Raw genomic sequence first — 22512 nt, 5'->3', positions numbered from 1 at the left:
CTTGTTTACATGTCAGTCCTTGTTAACACGTCAGTCCCTGTTAACACGTCAATCCTTGTATACACATCAGTCTTTGTTTACACGTCAGTCCTTGTTTACACATCAGTCCATGTTTACACGACAGTCCATGTTTACACATCAGTCCTTGTTTACTCATCAGTCCTTGTTTACACGTCAGTCCCTGTTTACACATCAGTCCTTGTTTACATGTCAGTCCATGTTTACACATCAGTCCTTGTTTACTCATCAGTCCTTGTTTACACGTCAGTCCTTGTTTACACGTCAGTCCTTGTTTACACATCAGTCCATGTTTACTCGTCAGTCCATGTTTACACGTCAGTCCTTGTTTACACGTCAGTCCATGTTTACACATCAGTCCATGTTTACACATCAGTCCTTGTTTACACATCAGTCCTTGTTTACACATCAGTCCTTGTTTACATGTCAGTCCATGTTTACACGTCAGTCCATGTTTACACATCAGTCCTTGTTTACACATCAGTCCCTGTTTACACATCAGTCTTTGTTTACATGTCAGTCCTTGTTTACAAGTCAGTCCTTGTTTACTCATCAGTCCTTGTTTACACGTCAGTCCTTGTTTACACATCAGTCCATGTCAGTCCCTGTTTACACATCAGTCCTTGTTTACACATCAGTCCTTGTTTACAAGTCAGTCCCTGTTTACACATCAGTCCTTGTATACACATCAGTCCTTGTTTACAAGTCAGTCACTGTTTACACATCAGTCCTTGTTTACATATCAGTCCTTGTTTACAAGTCAGTCACTGTTTACACATCAGTCCTTGTTTACACATCAGTCCTTGTTTACACATCAGTCCTTGTTTACAAGTCAGTCACTGTTTACACATCAGTCCTTGTTTACACATCAGTCCTTGTTTACACGTCAGTTCTTGTTTACATGTCAGTCCTTGTTTACACGTCAGTCCTTGTTAACACATCAGTCTTTGTTTACACGTCAGTCCTTGTTTACACATCAGTCCATGTTTACACGTCAGTCCTTGTTTACACGTCAATCCTTGTTTACACATCAGTCTTTGTTTACACGTCAATCCTTGTTAACACGTCAGTCCCTGTTAACACGTCAATCCTTGTATACACATCAGTCTTTGTTTACACGTCAATCCTTGTTAACATGTCAGTCCCTGTTAACACGTCAATCCTTGTATACACATCAGTCTTTGTTTACACGTCAGTCCATGTTTACACATCAGTCCTTGTTTACACATCAATCCTTGTATACACATCAGTCTTTGTTTACACGTCAATCCTTGTTAACACGTCAGTCCCTGTTAACACGTCAATCCTTGTATACACATCAGTCTTTGTTTACACGTCAATCCTTGTTAACATGTCAGTCCCTGTTAACATGTCAGTCCTTGTTTACACATCAGTCCTTGTTTACACGTCAGTCCTTGTTTACACATCAGTCCATGTTTACACATCAGTCCCTGTTTACACATCAGTCCTTGTTTACACATCAGTCCCTGTTTACACATCAGTCCATGTTTACACGTCAGTCCATGTTTACATGTCAGTCCTTGTTTACACATCAGTCTTTGTTTACACGTCAGTCTTTGTTTACACGTCAGTCCTTGTTTACACATCAGTCCATGTTTACACATCAGTCCATGTTTACACATCAGTCCTTGTTTACATGTCAGTCCTTGTTTACACATCAGTCCATGTTTACACATCAGTCCATGTTTACATGTCAGTCCTTGTTTACATGTCAGTCCTCGTTTACACGTCAGTCCATGTTTACATGTCAGTCCATGTTTACATGTCAGTCCATGTTTACACGTCAGTCCTTGTTTACACATCAGTCCATGTTTACACATCAGTCCATGTTTACACATCAGTCCATGTTTACACATCAGTCCTTGTTTACATGTCAGTCCTCGTTTACACGTCAGTCCTTGTTTACATGTCAGTCTTTGTTTACACATCAGTCCCTGTTTACATGTCAGTCCTCGTTTACACGTCAGTCCTTGTTTACATGTCAGTCCATGTTTACACGTCAGTCCTTGTTTACACATCAGTCCATGTTTACACATCAGTCCATGTTTACACATCAGTCCATGTTTACATGTCAGTCCTTGTTTACATGTCAGTCCTCGTTTTCACGTCAGTCCTTGTTTACATGTCAGTCTTTGTTTACACACATGGAGCAAGAAAGCTACATGATTACACAGGGGTACAGGGGAACTGCAGGTTTGCCCTAACAATGGGGGTCATGACGACCTCCATGTTGGGCTACAGAGAGTGACTGGTATTTTGTATCTGAAACATATTATCTTGTTTCACTAATCATGCTTTTAAATCATTTAATGATCTATCTACTATCACTGCAGTTGTTAATCTACTTGTAATTAAATTGCAATGACCCATATTGGCTTTTTTATTTGTAGATTGATATAAACTAAAACAGGAACTCTTCACATATGACTCACCAGACTCGGTACTGTACACAATAGGGTGGTCAGGCTTCTGACTTGGCTGATGCATGTCATTGATCCCAATTGCGTGGATCGATGCTCATCATATTAATCACTGGATTGCCTGGTCCAGACTGGATTATTTACAGAACGCAGTCATATAGCTGAAATATCGCTGAGTGCGGCGTTAAACAACAAACAAAACAAACCAACTTTGAAAGGCAAAACTTTCAGAATTACTGAATGACCCCATGCTTCAACACGCTCTCGTCATCTCCACATTGGATCACCTTGAACAGAATGACCATGGTAAAGATCTAGATAGGTAATGGTGTTCCGTTCCGTGGGTTGTGTCATGTAGAATGACAGAATTCATGTATGGATGCACTAATGGACATGTGCCTGTCTGGATTCAGGCTGCTTCCTGGTTTTGTTGCTGAGCACAGTCACTGCATTGTGCCGTGTGTGGAAAATTGGCTCTTTTTGTCTTTTGACCCATGTACATCTTTGGTCCGCATGTTTCTGCAATGGTTCCAACTTGCCTAATCAGAGATGCCAACCAGTAATATATTTTACCCAAATTCAGACAATAATGACTATGTTCGAAAACATACAAGTATGGATAATGACTTGTGGTTTTTATCCATAAAGTATGTTTTCTTATTTCCTTACCAACTTCTAGAATGCCAATCCAACAGTCAACCAGCATGATTATGTGGAATACACTATGAATTGTGTCCAACCCCATTGCTAGTAATTACAAGTTTCATCTGTCTCCATGCACTTACTTATGGCAGACGTCTTTCATATCTGTCATTTCTGATGGACCTCCTATATATCCCTCCGGAATATTTCTGACATGTGTTTTAGAGCTGTGTATCGTCTGGTATCTTGCGATACGATTCATATCATGATCTGGACTGACGATACTACTGATAGGTATCAGGATAGATCACATCAAATAGTAACTGAAATATGGCTCTAAACATGCTAAAATCTCTTTCTTCATACATTTATTTTTTGTTATCTCACAAACTTTAATAAAGAAAACAGCAATTTAAAAAAATAAAACAATTTTTAATGAAGGGATGGTTAATAGATGTAACAGTTAGTCAGCAAGTTCTCAGCCACCACGTCCTTGGTGGCGCTATGCTACTTCTGCCATTATAGGAGGTAACTCTATTTATTCTTGTTCTATTTATAGCATATTGCGATCTCACAAACTGACGAGGGAGCATGGGTGTCCAAGTCGTCTTAAGGCGCCACGATTCGCTGTGCAGAGTTGCGTCCCTTGGGCATGCCACAAACCTTTGATTGTGGGTTCGAATTCTGGTTTCGCCCCAATTATGTTTCTAGGTTTGTCAGCACCATACCCGTGCTCGTGGGTTTCACCGAAGTGGTAAACGTCTGAGACCTGCATCACTTCGGGCTTTCCTCCCACATTAAGCTGACATGCCGTGATATAACTGGAATACTGTTAAAAGCGGCGTTAAACCCAACTCACTCACTCATTCAACATAGGCTTACGATAATCTTAGCGCTAAGACCGCTTTGTGCAAGTGGGCCCAGTTCTTGTCTGCTGTGATGATACTACACTATTGCCAGAAGCAGTGCAAAACCTAAATCTGTCTCACTCACTCACTCACTCACTCACTCACTCACTCACTCACTCACTCACTCACTCACTCACTCTCACCCACTCACTCACCACCCATCCTCACTCTCACTCACTCACTCACTCACCTTCTCACACTCACTCACCTCACACTCTCACTCACTCACTCACCTTCTCACACTCACTCACTCACTCACTCACTCACTCATATTTCCCGCTGTAATCACGTGGTGATGCTTGGTTGTATTGCAGGCATCACAAGTACAGACGTACCCATCCTGAAAGATCCACCATCATTTTTCAAATCCCAGAATTCCATTGGAAGTGCAACCAATTCAATTTCGAAGGTAACTGTCACTCCCAAGAAGGAACCTGTTAGAGGTTTTGAACCTGTGGTTGCCACGTCAACCAAGAGTGATGACAGACTTGCCCCCCAGGTGGCCACAAGCTGTGATAATGTGACTGGTGGCCAAGGCGGGGCCGCGGCGAGTACGTCTGAGACGATGTCGGTAGAATCATCCACGTCGCTGGCGTCTAGTTCTACCTCCAGTCTTCCTACACCTAAGAAAGACCCAGCGTATCGGCCGCCTTTACCGAAGTCATCGTCTAAGTAAGTGAGATGTTATTAGTGGTGGGATGATACACTGATGCATCGGTGGATCGCTGTATTTTACTTCCCGAAACAAGTGTCAATCTAAGTACTAAGTACAAAACATCGATTCGTACCTTAGATGTTCATTTTAATGGCTGTTACACCCACCAAACACTAATTAGCAGTGAAAATTAGCAGTTAAAAAGTAAATATTTTTATGGATTATTGACTGCCAACTGTAAATTGTGAGTGTGCCAGATATTTTACTATCCTGTCTATGAAAAAGATGACTTACACACCACATATGAGAGCACTTACAAGTATCGTGATACGTACTGGATTGCACAGTTGGTGTATCGTCCCAGCCCAGCGTGTTCTAGCTACAAAATGTTACGTGTCTGCTAGAAAGGTGGACAACAAGGATGTAGAGGGAGCCTTCGTCAACCGTACTGAAGTACCAACAGTGACCAGTGTGAAGTTTGATATGCTGTAACATTGTTCAGACCCTATGCATTATTAGTTATCTGGTGTCTCTGTGGCATTTCCTCTGTAACCATGGTAACTACAGGTACTATGTGTACCTTTGATAAGATCAGTGGAGGTCTGAGTTAGAATAGGCCTTTTTGCTTGCTGTAAAAGGTGACTATGCTTGTCGTAAAAGGCGACTAACGGGATCAGGTGGTCAGGCTAGATGACTTTGTTGATGTATGTCATTGTATCCCAATTGCATAGATCGATGCTCCTGATGTCAATCACTGAATTGTCTGATCCAGACTCGATTATTTACAGACCGCCATCATTTAGCTGGAATATTGTGGCATTAAACAACAAAGAAACAAGAACCTTTGATCATACCCATATTTAAGATGATATGTGGCCTGTGACTAAGCCGTTTATAACTGTTTAGGTGTGCGATGAGAAGGGCTCTTACGATTCATTCGCCCATTCGGTGAATCGAACCGTATCCATTCTTAAATTGAATTCGTTATTCGTGGTCACCAGAATTAAATATTCATGAATATGCAGTCATGTGCATTTACATACCCTGACCCTTAAGATATCCATAAGAACATATTATATGCATAGTTTTCTTCAAAGACAGCACTCTTTAATATTTAATTTGACAGTATTGTAGTCACTGGTCACTGTCGTATTTGAGCAGATACTAGTACCTGCATAAGTGCAGTATATAAATGTATAATATATTAATAATTATACCAAGGATCCGTCCGTCTGTCCGTTCGTCCGTCCAAACGAAAACTTGCAATCCATGCATCGAGCCTGACCACCTGATCCTGTTAGTTGCCTCTAACAACAAGCATAGTCAACTGTTATGACAAGTATGGTTGCTGAAGACCTAATCTACTCCAGATCTTCACGGGTGGCATTTACTGTGATAATAATGATGTCTGTCTGTGCGTGTGTATGTCTGTCTTTCTGTGTGTGGCTGTGTGGCTGTGTGTCTGTCTGTCTGTCTGTCAGGGAATAGATCATGATAGCTTGTAGCTATTGCACGTAATAGTGTTTCGCTTATTGACATATTGTCTTTATTGGGATCTTTCTAATTTTTCAGGAGTAAACAAAAAATAAATGTACAGGAAGAATATTCCAAACGTCAAGGTGACCTGGAGCTGTTGAACCTGGTAGTGATAGGTGAGTCAGATTATATTACGTTATGTGAAGGTGAGATGTATCCTGTACGTTCTGTGAGGGTGAGATTATCCTGTATGTTCTGTGAGGGCGAGATTATCCTGTATGTTCTGTGAGGGTGAGATTATCCTGTATGTTCTGTGAGGGTGAGATTATCCTGTGAGGGTGAGATTATGCAGTAAGTTCTGTGAGGGTGAGATTATCCTGTACGTTCTGTGAGGGTGAGATTATACATTAAGTTCTGTGAGGGTGAGATGATCCTGTACGTTCTATGATGGTGAGATTATGCAGAAAGTTCTGTGAGGGTTAGATTATGCAGTAAGTTCTGTGAGGGTGAGATTATCCTGTAGGTTCTGTGAGAGTGAGATTATCCTGTACGTTCTGTGAAAGTGAGATTATCCTGTACATTCTGTGAGGGTGAGATTATCCTGTACGTTCTGCGAGGGTGAGGTTATCCTGTATGTTCTGTGAGAGTGAGATTATCCTGTAGGTTCTGTGAGGGTGAGATTACCCTGTGAGGTTGAGATCATATTGTACTTCTGTGAGGGTAAGATTATATTGTAAGTTCTGTGAGGGTGAGATTATCCTGTACATTCTTTGAGGGTGAGATTATCCTGTATGTTCTGTGAGGGTGAGATTATCCTGTGAGGGTGAGATTATGCAGTAAGTTCTGTGATGGTGAGATTATATAGTAAGTTCTGTGATGTGAGATTATGTAGTAAGTTCTGTGAGGGTGAAATTATCCTGAGGGTGAGATTGTGCAGTAAGTTCTGTGAGGGTGAGATGTTGTAGGATCTGAAGGGGAGATTATTCTGTAAGTTCTGTGAGGTCGAAATTATATTGTAAGCAATATAACCTGGAATGGTCAAAGTGACAAATGTGTATTGCAGGTCACAGTGACACATGTGTATTGCAGGTCACAGTGACACATGTGTATTGCAGGTCACAGTGACACATGTGTATTGCAGGTCACAGTGACACATGTGTATTGCAGGTCACTGTGACACATGTATTACAGGTCACAGTGACACGTGTATTGCAGGTCACAGTGACACGTGTATTGCAGGTCACAGTGACACATGTGTATTGCAGGTCACAGTGACACGTGTATTGCAGGTCACAGTGACACGTGTATTGCAGGTCACAGTGACACATGTGTATTGCAGGTCACAGTGACACATGTGTATTGCAGGTCACAGTGACACATGTATTACAGGTCACAGTGACACATGTGTATTGCAGGTCACAGGGACACATGTATTACAGGTCACAGTGACACATGTGTATTGCAGGTCACAGTGACACATGTGTATTGCAGGTCACAGTGACACATGTGTATTGCAGGTCACAGTGACACATGTATTACAGGTCACAGTGACACATGTGTATTGCAGGTCACAGTGACACATGTGTATTACAGGTCACAGTGACACATGTGTATTGCAGGTCACAGTGACACATGTGTATTGCAGGTCACAGTGACACATGTATTACAGGTCACAGTGACACATGTGTATTGCAGGTCACAGTGACACGTGTGTATTGCAGGTCACAGTGACACATGTGTATTGCAGGTCACAGTGACACATGTGTATTGCAGGTCACAGTGACACATGTGTATTGCAGGTCACAGTGACACATGTATTACAGGTCACAGTGACACATGTGTATTGCAGGTCATGTGGATGCGGGCAAGAGTACGCTGATGGGGCACCTGCTGTACCAGCTGGGTTCCGTCCACAGGAAGGTCATGCATAAATATGAGCAGGAGTCCAAGAAGCTTGGCAAGGGGTCGTTTGCCTTCGCGTGGGTGCTTGACGAGACGGAAGAGGAGAGGTAGGTGGCGCCACCCAACAGGTCATATCCCTGCACAAGAGGAAACCAACTTATGGGTTTTGCTTTTTGAGAAATGATCACTCATAATCATGATAAATATACACAAGCATCAAGATTTCATCTCTTGTATTTTATGTAGTTATTGACTAAAGCTATATATAAGCAATCAATTGAATTCTGAGGCCATTCTGGCAAACAAATAATCAATTTGTTGTGGCCTCAGCAGTGATGAAGTAGCTAACATGGCCATATTTTGGGCAGGACTCGTGGGGTTACCATGGATGTGGCCCAGACGAAGTTTCAGACACCGAAGAAGACTGTGACTCTCCTTGACGCTCCAGGCCACAAAGATTTCATTCCCAATATGATCACCGGTCAGTAGTCGTGGTTCTCCTTCACTGATCATCTCGGCAGAAAGAACTCTAACCACGGTTCCAGAACAGAACGTTTGGGACATATGTGGACAGTTGATTCTACCTGATACATTTTGATTCTGTCTGCGACTATGTTAGTCTGTCCATCACATTTTAATTCTAAGACATTATAGTTCTGTCTGCCCGACACATTTTGATTCTGTTTAAGACATTATAGTTCTGTCTGCCTGACGCATTTTGATTCTGTCTAAGACATTTTAATTCTCTCTAAAACATTTAAATTCTCTCTAAGACATTATAATTCTGTGTCATCAATCATTTTGACACATATTTATTCTGTCTGCCTGACACATTTTAATTCTGACAGACACATTTTAATTCCGACAGACACATTATAATTCTTACAGATGCATTTTAATTTGACAGACACATGTTGATTGTCCTGACACATTTTGACCTCTTTTCTTGCAGGAGCTGCCCAAGCGGATGTTGCTATTTTAGTCATCAACGCCACAAAGGGGGAGTTCGAGACTGGCTTTGAGACCGGGGGTCAAACCCGTGAACATGCTTTACTAGCCAGATCACTGGGTGCGTGACAATAATTCATATTGCTGAGACCCATGAAAATCTGGGGTAGAATATGTCTTCAGCAACCCATGCTCGCCATAAAAGGCGACTATGGTTGTCGTTAGAGGCAACTAACAGGATCGGGTGCTCAGGCTCGCAGAATTGGTAGATGGATGTCATCCTATCCCAATAGCTTGGATCGATGCTCATGACGTCAATTACTTGATTTTTAGCTGGAATATTGCTGGGTGCAGTGTTAAACAACAAACAAACAACCAAATTATATTGTTGATCTGTTATCAAACTGCAAGTAAGGGTTAGAGATAAGGTTTGACGTTGGGGAAATATATGACCTTAAGAGAATTCTTTGTTCTAAACAATTTGTATGATTAATGGTTCTGTTGTAGTTGTAGAAACTTTTGAATGAAACTAGAGTTGTCTCTCCTTGCCCTCCAGGTGTTGCTCAAATAATAGTGGCTGTCAACAAGATGGACACAGTCGATTGGTCGGAGGAGAGGTATAATGAGGTGGTGAAGAAAATCGGTCAGTTCCTCAAGCAGGCTGGCTTCCGGGAAGGGGACGTGTCGTTTGTGCCGTGCAGTGGTCTTGGCGGTGAGAATCTCACCAAGACAGTGAGAGAGCCCAAGCTGTCTGCCTGGTACAGGGGGCCGACGCTATCCGAGCAGATTGGTAGGTGATCCTGCATCCTAACTACTCTACATACTTTTATACTCTGTAAAGATCTCAATGCTATCTGAGCAGATTGGTAGGTGATCCTGCATCCTAACTTACTTACTTTGGAGATATAACGTTCGACTGATGCGTATTTCGCACATTTTTGCCTCCTAACTACTCGACATACTTGTATACTCTGTAAAGGTCCCAGTTGGAATTGGTCTTCAGCAACCCATGCTTGTTGTAAGAGGCAACTAGTGGGATCGTGTGGTCAGGCTGACTTGGTTGATGCTTGTCATCATGTCTCAATGCACATTAAATCAATCACTCGTCTGGTCCAGACTCGATTATTAACAGACCACTGTCATACAGCTTAAATATTACTTAGTGGGGCATTCAACAAACAAAGAAAACAAAACATACTTTTATACATTTGTTTGAAATTCTGATGTCAAGGGTGTTTATTTATGTACACTCTGTGGCAGTGCTCTGTGGTATGTTCTGTAGAGACTTATTGGTAAACCTAGCGTCATGAAGGACATTGATACATGAATTCATGGGTCATGTCAGCTACAGTCATCAGGTGTAGGAGTAGTCTAGTGACCTGCTTGTCATGCTGAATGCCCAGGTTTGGTCCCAGACACAATGTGTGAAGCCCATTCTTTTTGATTTAGGTAGATGTTTGACAAAGAAATAGTCTAAACAACTGGACGTTTTGATTGTATTTGCTCTCTCTTACAGATAAGTTTAAGTCACTGGAGCGACCAATAGACAAACCGTTCCGTCTGAATGTGGGGGACGTGTTCAAAGGGCAGGGCACCGGCTTCAGGATTTCGGGAAGAATAGGCTCGGGCTACACCCAGCCGGGTGATAGAGCAGTCGTCATGCCCGGCAACATCACCGCCACCGTCAGAAGTAAGGCCCTTGCCTTCTTTCAATGTTAATACAAGGCTTGTAGCGATAGTACTGTATTTGTATTACAAGGCTCACAATACATTGATGGTGAGACAAGGGTTGAAACAGCCGTGAAATGGTGGGGTTGCCATGTTGGCCTTGAAATGGTGGGGATGCCATGTTGGCCTTGAAATGGTGGGGTTGCCATGTTGGCCATGAAATGGTGGGGTTGCCATGTTGGTCTTGGAATGATCGGGTTGCCATGTTGGCCTTGAAATGGTGCGGCTGCCATGTTGGCCTTGAAATGGTTGGGTTGTCATGTTGACTTTGAACTAGTGAGGTTGCCGTGTTGGCCTTGAAATGGTGGGGTTGCCATCTTGGCCTTGAAATGGTGGGGTTGCCATGTTGGCCATGAAATGGTGGGGTTGCCATGTTGGCCTTGAAATGGTGGGGTTGCCATGTTGGCCATGAAATGGTGGGGTTGCCATGTTGGCCATGAAATGGTGGGGTTGACATGTTGGCCTTGAAATGGCGGGGTTGCCATGTTGGCCATGAAATGGTGGGGCTGCCATGTTGGTCCTGGAATGGTGGGGTTGCCATGTTGACCTTGAACTAGTAGGGTTGTCATGTTGACCTTGAACTAGTGAGGTTGCCATGTTGGCCTTGAAATGGTGAGGTTGCCATGTTGGCCTTGAGACATTTGGCTTGTGATGCAAAGGTTTTTAAGTCAAATTTGCATCCTTTTCTCCCAATAAAATGCAAGCAATACAACTAAAAGGTATCTTTCACTTTGTTCCAGATGTGTTTATAGATGAGATGCCAGTTCAGGTGGCATTTGCTGGTGACCATGTGACAATCTTGATCAGTGGAATAGACATAGCCAATGTAAATATAGGTATGTATTGGAGTGAATGCAATTATAGGTATGTATTAGAGCCAATGTAAATATATTTGTATATATTAGAACCAATGTAAATAAAGGTATGGATTAGAGCCAATGTAAGTAAGTATTGGTATGTGCTAGAAGCAGTTTACAGTGTTATTTGTGATTTCAGTAAATCCAAGTGACCCTTTTGTTCCAGGGAGTGTGTTGTGTGATCCTGCCAACCCGGCCAAGTTTTCGACTCGAATCCGTGCCAAGATCGTTATCTTCAGCCTGGAGGTGCCCATCACACGGGGGTACCCGGTACGTACTTATAGTGCTCATACACGTTATACACCAGGCTACCCAGCTTATACCAATGGTGTTCATACACGTTATACACCAGGCTACCCAGCTCATACCAATGGTGTTCATACACGTTATACACCAGGCTACCCAGCTTATACCAGTGGTGTTCATACACGTTATACACCAGTCTACCCAGCTCATACCAATGGTGTTCATACACGTTATACACCAGACTACCCAGCTCATACCAATAGTGTTCATACACATTATACACCAGGCTACCCAGCTTATACCAATGGTGTTCATACACGTTATAGACAGAGCTACCCAGCTCATACCAATGGTGTTCATACACGTTATACACCAGACTACCCAGCTCATACCAATGATGTTCATACAAGTTATACACCAGGATACCCAGCTCATACCAATGGTGTTCATACACGTTATACACGGAGCTACCCAGCTCATACCAATGGTGTTCATACACGTTATACACCAGTCTACCAAGCTCATACCAATGGTGTTCATACACGTTATACACCAGTCTACCCAGCTCATACCAATGGTGTTCATACACGTTATACACCAGACTACCCAGCTCATACCAATGGTGTTCATACATGTTATACACCAGCCTACCCAGCTCATACCAATGGTGTTCATACACGTTATACACCAGACTACCCATCTCATACCAATGGTGTTCATACACGTTATACACCAATCTACCCAGCTCATACGAATGGTGTTCATACACGATATACACCAGTCTACCCAGCTCATACGAATGGTGTTCATACACGTTATACACCAGACTAGCCAGCTCATACCAATGGTGTTCATACACGTTATACACCAGGCTACCCAGCTCATACCAATGGTGTTCATACAGGTTATACACCAGACTACCCAGCTCATACCAATGGTGTTCATACACGTTATAGACAGAGCTACCCAGCTCATACCAATGGTGTTCATACATGTTATACACCAGACTACCCAGCTCATACCAATGGTGTTCAACACGTTATACACCAGACTACCCAGCTCATACCAATGGTGTTCATACACGTTATACACCAGTCTACCCAGCTCATACCAATGGTGTTCATACACGTTATACACGGAGCTACCCAGCTCATACCAATGGTGTTCATACACGTTATACACCAGACTACCCAGCTCATACCAATGGTGTTCAACACGTTATACACCAGACTACCCAGCTCATACCAATGGTGTTCATACATGTTATACACCAGGCTACCCAGCTCATACCAATGGTGTTCATACACGTTATACACCAGACTAGCCAGCTCATACCAATGGTGTTCATACACGTTATACACCAGGCTACCCAGCTCATACCAATAGTGTTCATACACATTATACACCAGGCTACCCAGCTTATACCAATGGTGTTCATGCACGTTATAGACAGAGCTACCCAGCTCATACCAATGGTGTTCATACACTTTATACACCAGTCTACCCAGCTCATACCAATGGTGTTCATACACGTTATACACCAATCTACCCAGCTCATACCAATGGTGTTCATACACGTTATACACCAGGCTACCCAGCTCATACCAGTGGTGTTCATACACGTTATACACCAGACTACCCAGCTCAACCAATGATGTTCATACAAGTTATACACCAGGATACCCAGCTCATACCAATGGTGTTCATACACGTTATACACGGAGCTACCCAGCTCATACCAATGGTGTTCATACACGTTATACACCAGTCTACCCAGCTCATACGAATGGTGTTCATACACGTTATACACCAGACTACCCAGCTCATACCAATGGTGTTCATACACGTTATACACCTGTCTACCCAGCTCATACCAATGGTGTTCATACATGTTATACACCAGGCTACCCAGCTCATACCAATGGTGTTCATACATGTTATACACCAGACTACCCAGCTCATACCAATGGTGTTCATACACGTTATACACCAGTCTACCCAGCTCATACGAATGGTGTTCATACACGTTATACACCAGTCTACCCAGCTCATACCAATGGTGTTCATACACGTTATACACCAGACTACCCAGCTCATACCAATGGTGTTCATACATGTTATACACCAGCCTACCCAGCTCATACCAATGGTGTTCATACACGTTATACACCAGACTACCCATCTCATACCAATGGTGTTCATACACGTTATACACCAATCTACCCAGCTCATACCAATGGTGTTCATACACGTTATACACCAGTCTACCCAGTTCATACGAATGGTGTTCATACACGTTATACACCAGGCTACCCAGCTCATACCAATGGTGTTCATACAGGTTATACACCAGACTACCCAGCTCATACCAATGGTGTTCATACACGTTATAGACAGAGCTACTCAGCTCATACCAATGGTGTTCATACATGTTATACACCAGACTACCCAGCTCATACCAATGGTGTTCAACACGTTATACACCAGACTACCCAGCTCATACCAATGGTGTTCATACACGTTATACACCAGTCTACCCAGCTCATACCAATGGTGTTCATACACGTTATACACGGAGCTACCCAGCTCATACCAATGGTGTTCATACACGTTATACACCAGACTACCCAGCTCATACCAATGGTGTTCAACACGTTATACACCAGACTACCCAGCTCATACCAATGGTGTTCATACACGTTATACACCAGGCTACCCAGCTCATACCAATGGTGTTCATACACGTTATACACCAGACTAGCCAGCTCATACCAATGGTGTTCATACACGTTATACACCAGACTACCCAGCTCATACCAATGATGTTCATACAAGTTATACACCAGGATACCCAGCTCATACCAATGGTGTTCATGCACGTTATAGACAGAGCTACCCAGCTCATACCAATGGTGTTCAACACGTTATACACCAGACTACCCAGCTCATACCAATGGTGTTCATACACGTTATACACCAGGCTACCCAGCTCATACCAATGGTGTTCATACACGTTATACACGGAGCTACCCGGCTCATACCAATGGTGTTCATACACGTTATACACCAGACTACCCAGCTCATACCAATGGTGTTCATACACGTTAAACACCAGACTACCCAGCTCATACCAATGGTGTTCATACATGTTATACACCAGACTACCCAGCTCATACCAATGGTGTTCAACACGTTATACACCAGACTACCCAGCTCATACCAATGGTGTTCAACACGTTATACACTGTGCTACCCACCATGTACACACGTGACTGATGCTATGATGTGTTGGCAGGTGGTGTTCCACTACCAGTCTGTCAATGAGCCTGCTGTGATAAGACGCCTCGTGGCTCAGCTCAACAAGAGTACCGGCGAGGTGGTGAAGAAGAAGCCAAGGTGAGAAGCTTAGTCTACGCCAACTTACTGTACGACAACGAGCTTTAGTGTACGTCAACTTGGTGTAGGAGAGCTTTAGTGTATGGCAACTTAGTGTAGGAGAGCTTTAGTTTATGGCAACTTAGTGTAGGAGAGCTTTAGTGTATGGCAACTTAGTGTAGGAGAGCTTTAGTGTATGGCAACTTAGTGTAGGAGAACTTTAGTGTATGGCAACTTAGTGTAGGAGAGCCTTAGTGTATGGCAACTTAGTGTAGGAGAGCTTAAGTGTATGGCAACTTAGTGTAGGAGAGCTTAAGTGTATGGCAACTTAGTGTAGGAGAGCTTAAGTGTATGGCAACTTAGTGTAGGAGAGCTTAAGTGTATGGCAACTTAGTGTAGGAGAGTTTTAGTGTATGGCAACTTAATGTAGGAGAGCTTTAGTGTATGGCAACTTAGTGTAGGAGAACTTTAGTGTATGGCAACTTAGTGTAGGAGAGCCTTAGTGTATGGCAACTTTGTGTAGGAGAGCTTAAGTGTATGGCAACTTAGTGTAGGAGAGCCTTAGTGTATGGCAACTTAGTGTAGGAGAGCCTTAGTGTATGGCAACTTAGTGTAGGAGAGTTTAAGTGTATGGCAACTTAGTGTAGGAGAGCCTTAGTGTATGGCAACTTTGTGTAGGAGAGCTTAAGTGTATGGCAACTTAGTGTAGGATGGCTTTAGTGTATGGCAACTTAGTATAGGAGAGCCTTAGTGTATGGCAACTTTGTGTAGGAGAGCTTAAGTGTATGGCAACTTAGTATAGGATGGCTTTAGTGTATGACAACGTTGTGTGGGAGAACTTTAGTATATGACAACTTAGTGTAAGAGAACTTTAGTGGATGACAACTTAGTGTAGGAGAGCATTAGTGTATGGCAACTTTGTGTAGGAGAGCTTAAGTGTATGGCAACTTAGTATAGGATGGCTTTAGTGTATGACAACGTTGTGTGGGAGAACTTGAGTATATGACAACTTAGTGTAAGAGAACTTTAGTGGATGACAACTTAGTGTAGGAGAGCATTAGTGTATGGCAATTTAGTGTCGGAGAACTTTAGTGTATGGCAAATTAGTTTATGGCAACTTAATGTAAGAGAGCTTTCGTGTATGGCAACTTAGTGTATGTCATCTTAGTGGAGGAGAGCTTTAGTGTATGGCAACTTAGTTGAGGACAGCCGTAGTGTATGACAACTTAGTGTACGTCATCTTAGTGGAGGAGAGCTTTAGTGTTTGGCAACTTAGTGGAGGAGAGCCGTAGTGTATGACAACTTAGTGTAAGAGAACTTTAGTCTATGACAACTTAGTGTACGCCATCTTAGTGAGGGAGAGCTTTAGTGAATGGGAAGTTAGTGTCGGAGAACTTTAGTGTATGGCAACTTAGTGGAGGAGAGCCGTAGTGTATGACAACTTAGTGTAAGAGAACTTTAGCCTATGACAACTTAGTGTACGCCATCTTAGTGAGGGAGAGCTTTAGTGAATGGGAAGTTAGTGTCGGAGAACTTTAGTGTATGGCAACTTAGTGGAGGAGAGCCGTAGTGTATGACAACTTAGTGTAAGAGAACTTTAGTGTATGACAACTTACTGTACGTCGTCTTAGTGTAGGAGATCTGTTGTGTATGGCAACTTAGTGGAGGAGAGCTGTAGTGTATGACAACTTAGTGTAAGAGAACTTTAGTGTATGACAACTTAGTGTACGTCATCTTAGTGAGGGAGAGCTTTAGTGTATGGCAACTTTGTGGAGGAGAGCTTTAGTGTATGACATCTTAGTGTAAGAGAACTTTAGCGGATGAAACTTAGTGTAGGAGAGCATAAGTGTATGGAAATTTAGTGTCGGAGAACTTTAGTGTATGGCAACTTAGTGTAGGAGAACTTTAGTGTATGGCAATTTAGTGTCGGAGAACTTTCTGTGTATGGCAACTTGGTGTAGGAGAGCCTAAGTGTATGACAACTTAGTGTACGTCATCCTAGTGTAGGAGAGCCGTAGTGTATGACAACTTTGTGTAAGAGAACTTTAGTGTATGACAACTTAGCGTAGGAGAGAATTAGTGTATGGCAACTTTGTGTAAGAGAACTTTAGTGTATGACAACTAAGCGTAGGAGAGCTTTAGTGTATGGCAACTTAGTGGAGGAGAGCTTTAGTGTATGACAACTTTGTGTAAGAGATCTTTAGTGGATAACAACTTAGTGTAGGAGAGCATTAGTGTATGGCACTTAGTGGAGGAGAGCTTTAGTGTATAGCAACTTATTGTAAGAGAGCATTAGTGTACATCAACTTAGTGTAGGAGAGCTTTTGTGTATGGCAACTTAATTCAGTAGAGCTTTAGTTTATGGCAACTTAGTGTAGGAGAGCTTTAGTGTATGGCAAATTAGTTTATGGCAACTTAGTGTAAGAGAGCTTAAGTAGAATATATCAGAGAGGGAAGACATTTGTTCACCTGTGAAGTCAGACGTATGTTCACCTGTGAAGTCAGACATATGTTCACCTGTGAAGTATGTTTCAGATGCCTGGTGAAGAACACCAGTGCAGTGGTGGAAATCGAACTGGAGAGGAACATATGTCTGGAGGAATACAAAGACTTCAAGGACTTGGGGAGGTTCATGTTGAGGTCAGGCGGAGCAACCATCGCTGCTGGCTTGGTGGAGGAGGTACGGTCACTGTTCCTGACCTGGTTAGGTTGAGACAGGTTTATCTGGGTTATAATCCTTGCTCTAGATGGGTGTTAATGAGTGAGTGAATGTCCTTTAAACACTGAATAAGTCATTCCAGGCAGAATATTGGTTTAAGTAGCAATACATCACTGACATATTGGTCAAAGTAGCACTACATCACTGACATATTGGTCAAAGTAGCACTACATCACTGACATATTGGTCAAAGCAGCAATATATCACTGACATATTAGTCAAAGTAGCAATACATCACTGACATATTGGTCAAAGTAGGAATACATCACTGACATATTGGTCAAAGGAGCAATACATCACTGACATATTGGTCAAAGGAGCAATACATCACTGACATATTGGTCAAAGGAGCAATACATCACTGACATATTGGTCAAAGGAGCAATACATCACTGACATATTGGTCAAAGGAGCAATACATCACTGACATATTGGTCAAAGTAGGAATACATCACTGACATATTGGTCAAAGTAGCAATACATCACTGACATATTAGTCAAAGTAGCACTACATCACTGACATATTAGTCAAAGTAGGAATACATCACAGACATATTAGTCAAAGTAGGAATACATCACTGACATATTAGTCAAAGTAGGAATACATCACAGACATATTAGTCAAAGTAGGAATACATCACTGACATATTAGTCAAAGTAGGAATACATCACAGACATATTAGTCAAAGTAGCACTACATCACTGACATATTGGTCAAAGTAGCAATACATCACTGACATATTGGTCAAAGTAGGAATACATCACTGACATATTGGTCAAAGTAGCAATACATCACTGACATATTAGTCAAAGTAGCACTACATCACTGACATATTAGTCAAAGTAGGAATACATCACAGACATATTAGTCAAAGTAGGAATACATCACTGACATATTAGTCAAAGTAGGAATACATCACAGACATATTAGTCAAAGTAGGAATACATCACTGACATATTAGTCAAAGTAGGAATACATCACAGACATATTAGTCAAAGTAGGAATACATCACTGACATATTGGTCAAAGTAGCAATACATCACTGACATATTAGTCAAAGTAGGAATACATCACTGACATATTGGTCAAAGTAGCAATACATCACTGACATATTGGTCAAAGTAGCACTACATCACTGACATATTGGTCAAAGTAGCAATACATCACAGACATATTAGTCAAAGTAGCAATACATCACAGACATATTGGTCAAAGTAGCACTACATCACTGACATATTGGTCAAAGTAGCAATACATCACTGACATATTGGTCAAAGCAGCACTACATCACTGACATATTGGTCAAAGTAGCAATACATCACAGACATATTAGTCAAAGTTGCAATACATCACAGACATATTAGTCAAAGTAGCCATACATCACTGACATATTGGTCAAAGTAGCAGTTAGGCCCAACTCCCTCCATTCCTGTCATATTTCTGTTTCAGATTTTGCCTCCAAAGATGAAAGAAGATCAGTGATGAGGTCTTCCAGATATTCATGACTTGGTGCAATTATTGGAACTTTTATGCAAAATCTGGCTGGAAGGGAATGTTGAGGAAGCACATAGCTTGATTCAAGCATGAATTTGTTCATGAAATGCGACCATCAAAACCAACCAATCATAAAACCATGTCGGGTGACGGATGAAGAAGACAGCATGATGGCAGAGTGGTGAATGAATCCGCTCTCCAGTGAGTGTACGAGGACGACCGGAGCTCAGTGCAGCCGTGTGAGGGGTGGTGGGTACCGAGGCAAACACACGTCTGTGTCATGATATGTGATGAAGCAGGAAAACATGAATAATTGAAGCTGCTGATGTCAGTCAGCGCTGCATGGAGTGTTCAGTCAGCTCTAGATGAACCACGGCAAATACACTGCAACCTGTCTAAGATAGATTGTCAACCCAGATCTGTAGGGCTATGTCTACACGGATCTTGATAATCCTAATATAATATATTATCAATTCTACCATGAATATGGAAAATACTTGATTCTCATTGGTCAATCAGAGGTTTCAAATCACAATAACAAGCTGTGATTAAAAACTGTTGATTTGACGTCTACATCACTGCATAAGCTAATATATATATAATATAGACATGTACTTCTTTCCCCCAAAAAATCTACAGGTAACACATGTATCCCACAGTTCTGTTTCCGTATGTATGACATCAGGTAATTTTAGCATAAAATGTGGATTACACAGACAGGCTGGGTACCCCAGATTTCACTGTGCAATGAACAACTGATGTAACGGCTAAGTTCTAAATCCCTAGGAGTGCTTGTTTCCGTTATTGTTCTTGTGAGTAGCACATTCTGTAGATATTTGCTTTGTTACAGACAAGTCCAGGGGCTTGTTGATACATGATGTCAGTTGTCTCGAGTTTGTAGCTAGTCCTGCGTGATGAGACAAAAAAGTTTACATTTACTGTCGGTCATATTTAATTTCAATTTGCATCAAAATTGATACTAATTCAGAATTATTGCCCTTATATGCTACTTGTCAATGAAGATTCCGGGGTAGAATAGATCTTCAGCAACACATGCTCGCCGTAAAAGGTGACTATGCTTGTCGTAAAAGGCGACTAACGGGATCAGGTGGTCAGGCTAGATGACTTGGTTGATGCATGTCATCGATCCCAATTGCGTGGATCGATCCTCATGATATCAATCACTGGATTGTCTGGTCCAGACTCGATTATTTACAGACTGCCGTCATATAGCTGGAATATTGGTGAGTGCGGCGTTAAACAACAAACAAACAAACCAACCAACCAACCAACCAACCAACCAACCAACCAACTTGTCAATGAGGACTCACTGGAGTTTTACTTGTCCTCAGGACAAGTTAGGAGTCTCAGGCTAGCGGACTAGCGCACGTTTTGAAGGCTGACATTTGACATCTTAGGCAGGTACCTTGCCGTGGGTTATTTGAGGAGACTGTGTTCCTGTGCACAGGGATCCAGGTGTGGGATGTTTTATACTGTGGAGGCTGTTTTATTGTTTTGTTAAGGAACTTATTATATTTATGATGCTGAATGTTGAAATGAATTCTGAGCATATACTGAAGAATGTAGTTATGTTATTGAAAGTTAAAGCAATTATTGGATTATGCTTGACAGAAGAAAAATCATTGAGTGTGATGAATGAGACAGTGACTTTCTTCTCAACACCATGTTTGAATGTGAAGTGCTCAAAGCAGGACTCACATCCTGCAGCAGTGTTAAACCAGGGCTCACATCCTGCAGCATTGTGTTAAACAAGGACTCACATCCTGCAGCTGTGTGTTAAACCAGGGCTCACACCCTGCAGCTGTGTGTTAAACCAGGACTCACATCCTGCAGCTGTGTGTTAAACCAGGGCTCACACCCTGCAGCTGTGTGTTAAACCAGGACTCACACCCTGCAGCTGTGTGTTAAACCAGGGCTCACATCCTGCAGCTGTGTGTTAAACCAGGTCTCACATCCTGCAGCTGTGTGTTAAACCAGGGCTCACACCCTGCAACAGTGTGTTAAACCAGGGCTCACATCCTGCAGCAGTGTGTTAAACCAGGTCTCACGTGCTGCAGCTGTGTGTTAAACCAGGTCTCACATCCTGCAGCTGTGTGTTAAACCAGGGCTCACACCCTGCAGCTGTGTGTTAAACCAGGGCTCACATCCTGCAGCAGTGTGTTAAACCAGGGCTCACATCCTGCAGCTGTGTGTTAAACCAGGGCTCACACCCTGCAGCAGTGTGTTAAACCAGGGCTCACATCCTGCAGCTGTGTGTTAAACCAGGGCTCACATCCTGCAGCTGTGTGTTATACCAGGGCTCACACCCTGCAGCTGTGTGTTAAACCAGGGCTCACATCCTGCAGCTGTGTGTTATACCAGGGCTCACATCCTGCAGCTGTGTGTTATACCAGGGCTCACACCCTGCAGCTGTGTGTTAAACCAGGGCTCACATCCTGCAGCTGTGTGTTAAACCAATCTTGTAGAGGGTATCCTGCAGCTGTGTGTTAAACCAGGGCTCACATCCTGCAGCTGTGTGTTAAACCAGGGCTCACATCCTGCAGCTGTGTGTTATACCAGTAGACCCTGCAGCTGTGTGTTAAACCAGGGCTCACATCCTGCAGCTGTGTGTTAAACCAATCTTGTAGAGGGTGTCCTGTCCCATTGTGTACATCAAACCAGGGCTATGTGTTTCTATGTTTTAACATGTCTGACTGTTCCAAAGGAATAAAGATTTCCATGAACTAGTTGCTTCTCTATCTTGTACAAGTCTCCAGGTTTAGCCGATTTTTTTTTTTTCCTCACCATTGAAGACGTTTTCATTTGTGTCATTTCACAGTCCTTAAAATGTTGTTTTACCTGCTACACACCCTATTACATGCATTGCTGTGCATCATGGAGTTATGCATGTCGTGAGGAGGAACGGAGGATACATTAGGGGTGTATTTTGACTTAGGGATGTTGTGTTTTGAAGCTGAATATTTTGTCTTATTAATGGAATGGTGTCTATAAAGTCCTCACACAGTTCTGGTCCTATAATGTAGCAGCCATATTGGAAATGGTCGATCCAGGATTGACATCAGTGTCGTGTGTGTTGGCTGA

General features: G+C 42.5%; 1 protein-coding gene across 1 annotated transcript in view; it reads left to right on the top strand.

Annotated features, from left to right (window-relative positions):
• The window catches only part of LOC139480583 (HBS1-like protein), a 41125-nt gene extending 18982 nt beyond the window's left edge, over nt 1-22143 (top strand). Inside the window, exons 6-17 of the mRNA XM_071263724.1 lie at nt 4324-4681; nt 6237-6316; nt 7990-8149; nt 8411-8523; nt 8995-9111; nt 9547-9780; nt 10507-10680; nt 11459-11554; nt 11742-11845; nt 15117-15217; nt 17732-17876; nt 19366-22143. Of these exons, the coding sequence (XP_071119825.1) occupies nt 4324-4681; nt 6237-6316; nt 7990-8149; nt 8411-8523; nt 8995-9111; nt 9547-9780; nt 10507-10680; nt 11459-11554; nt 11742-11845; nt 15117-15217; nt 17732-17876; nt 19366-19398 (1715 nt within the window). The 3' untranslated portion in view covers nt 19399-22143. The remainder of the gene's footprint in view (nt 1-4323; nt 4682-6236; nt 6317-7989; nt 8150-8410; nt 8524-8994; nt 9112-9546; nt 9781-10506; nt 10681-11458; nt 11555-11741; nt 11846-15116; nt 15218-17731; nt 17877-19365) is intronic.
• Nucleotides 22144-22512: the final 369 nt, after the last annotated feature.

Source organism: Haliotis cracherodii, unplaced genomic scaffold (assembly GCF_022045235.1).
Source record: "Haliotis cracherodii isolate W230 unplaced genomic scaffold, xgHalCrac1.p SCAF_4, whole genome shotgun sequence".
Lineage (NCBI taxonomy): Eukaryota > Metazoa > Mollusca > Gastropoda > Lepetellida > Haliotidae > Haliotis > Haliotis cracherodii.
This window is presented reverse-complemented; position numbering and strand designations above follow the sequence as displayed.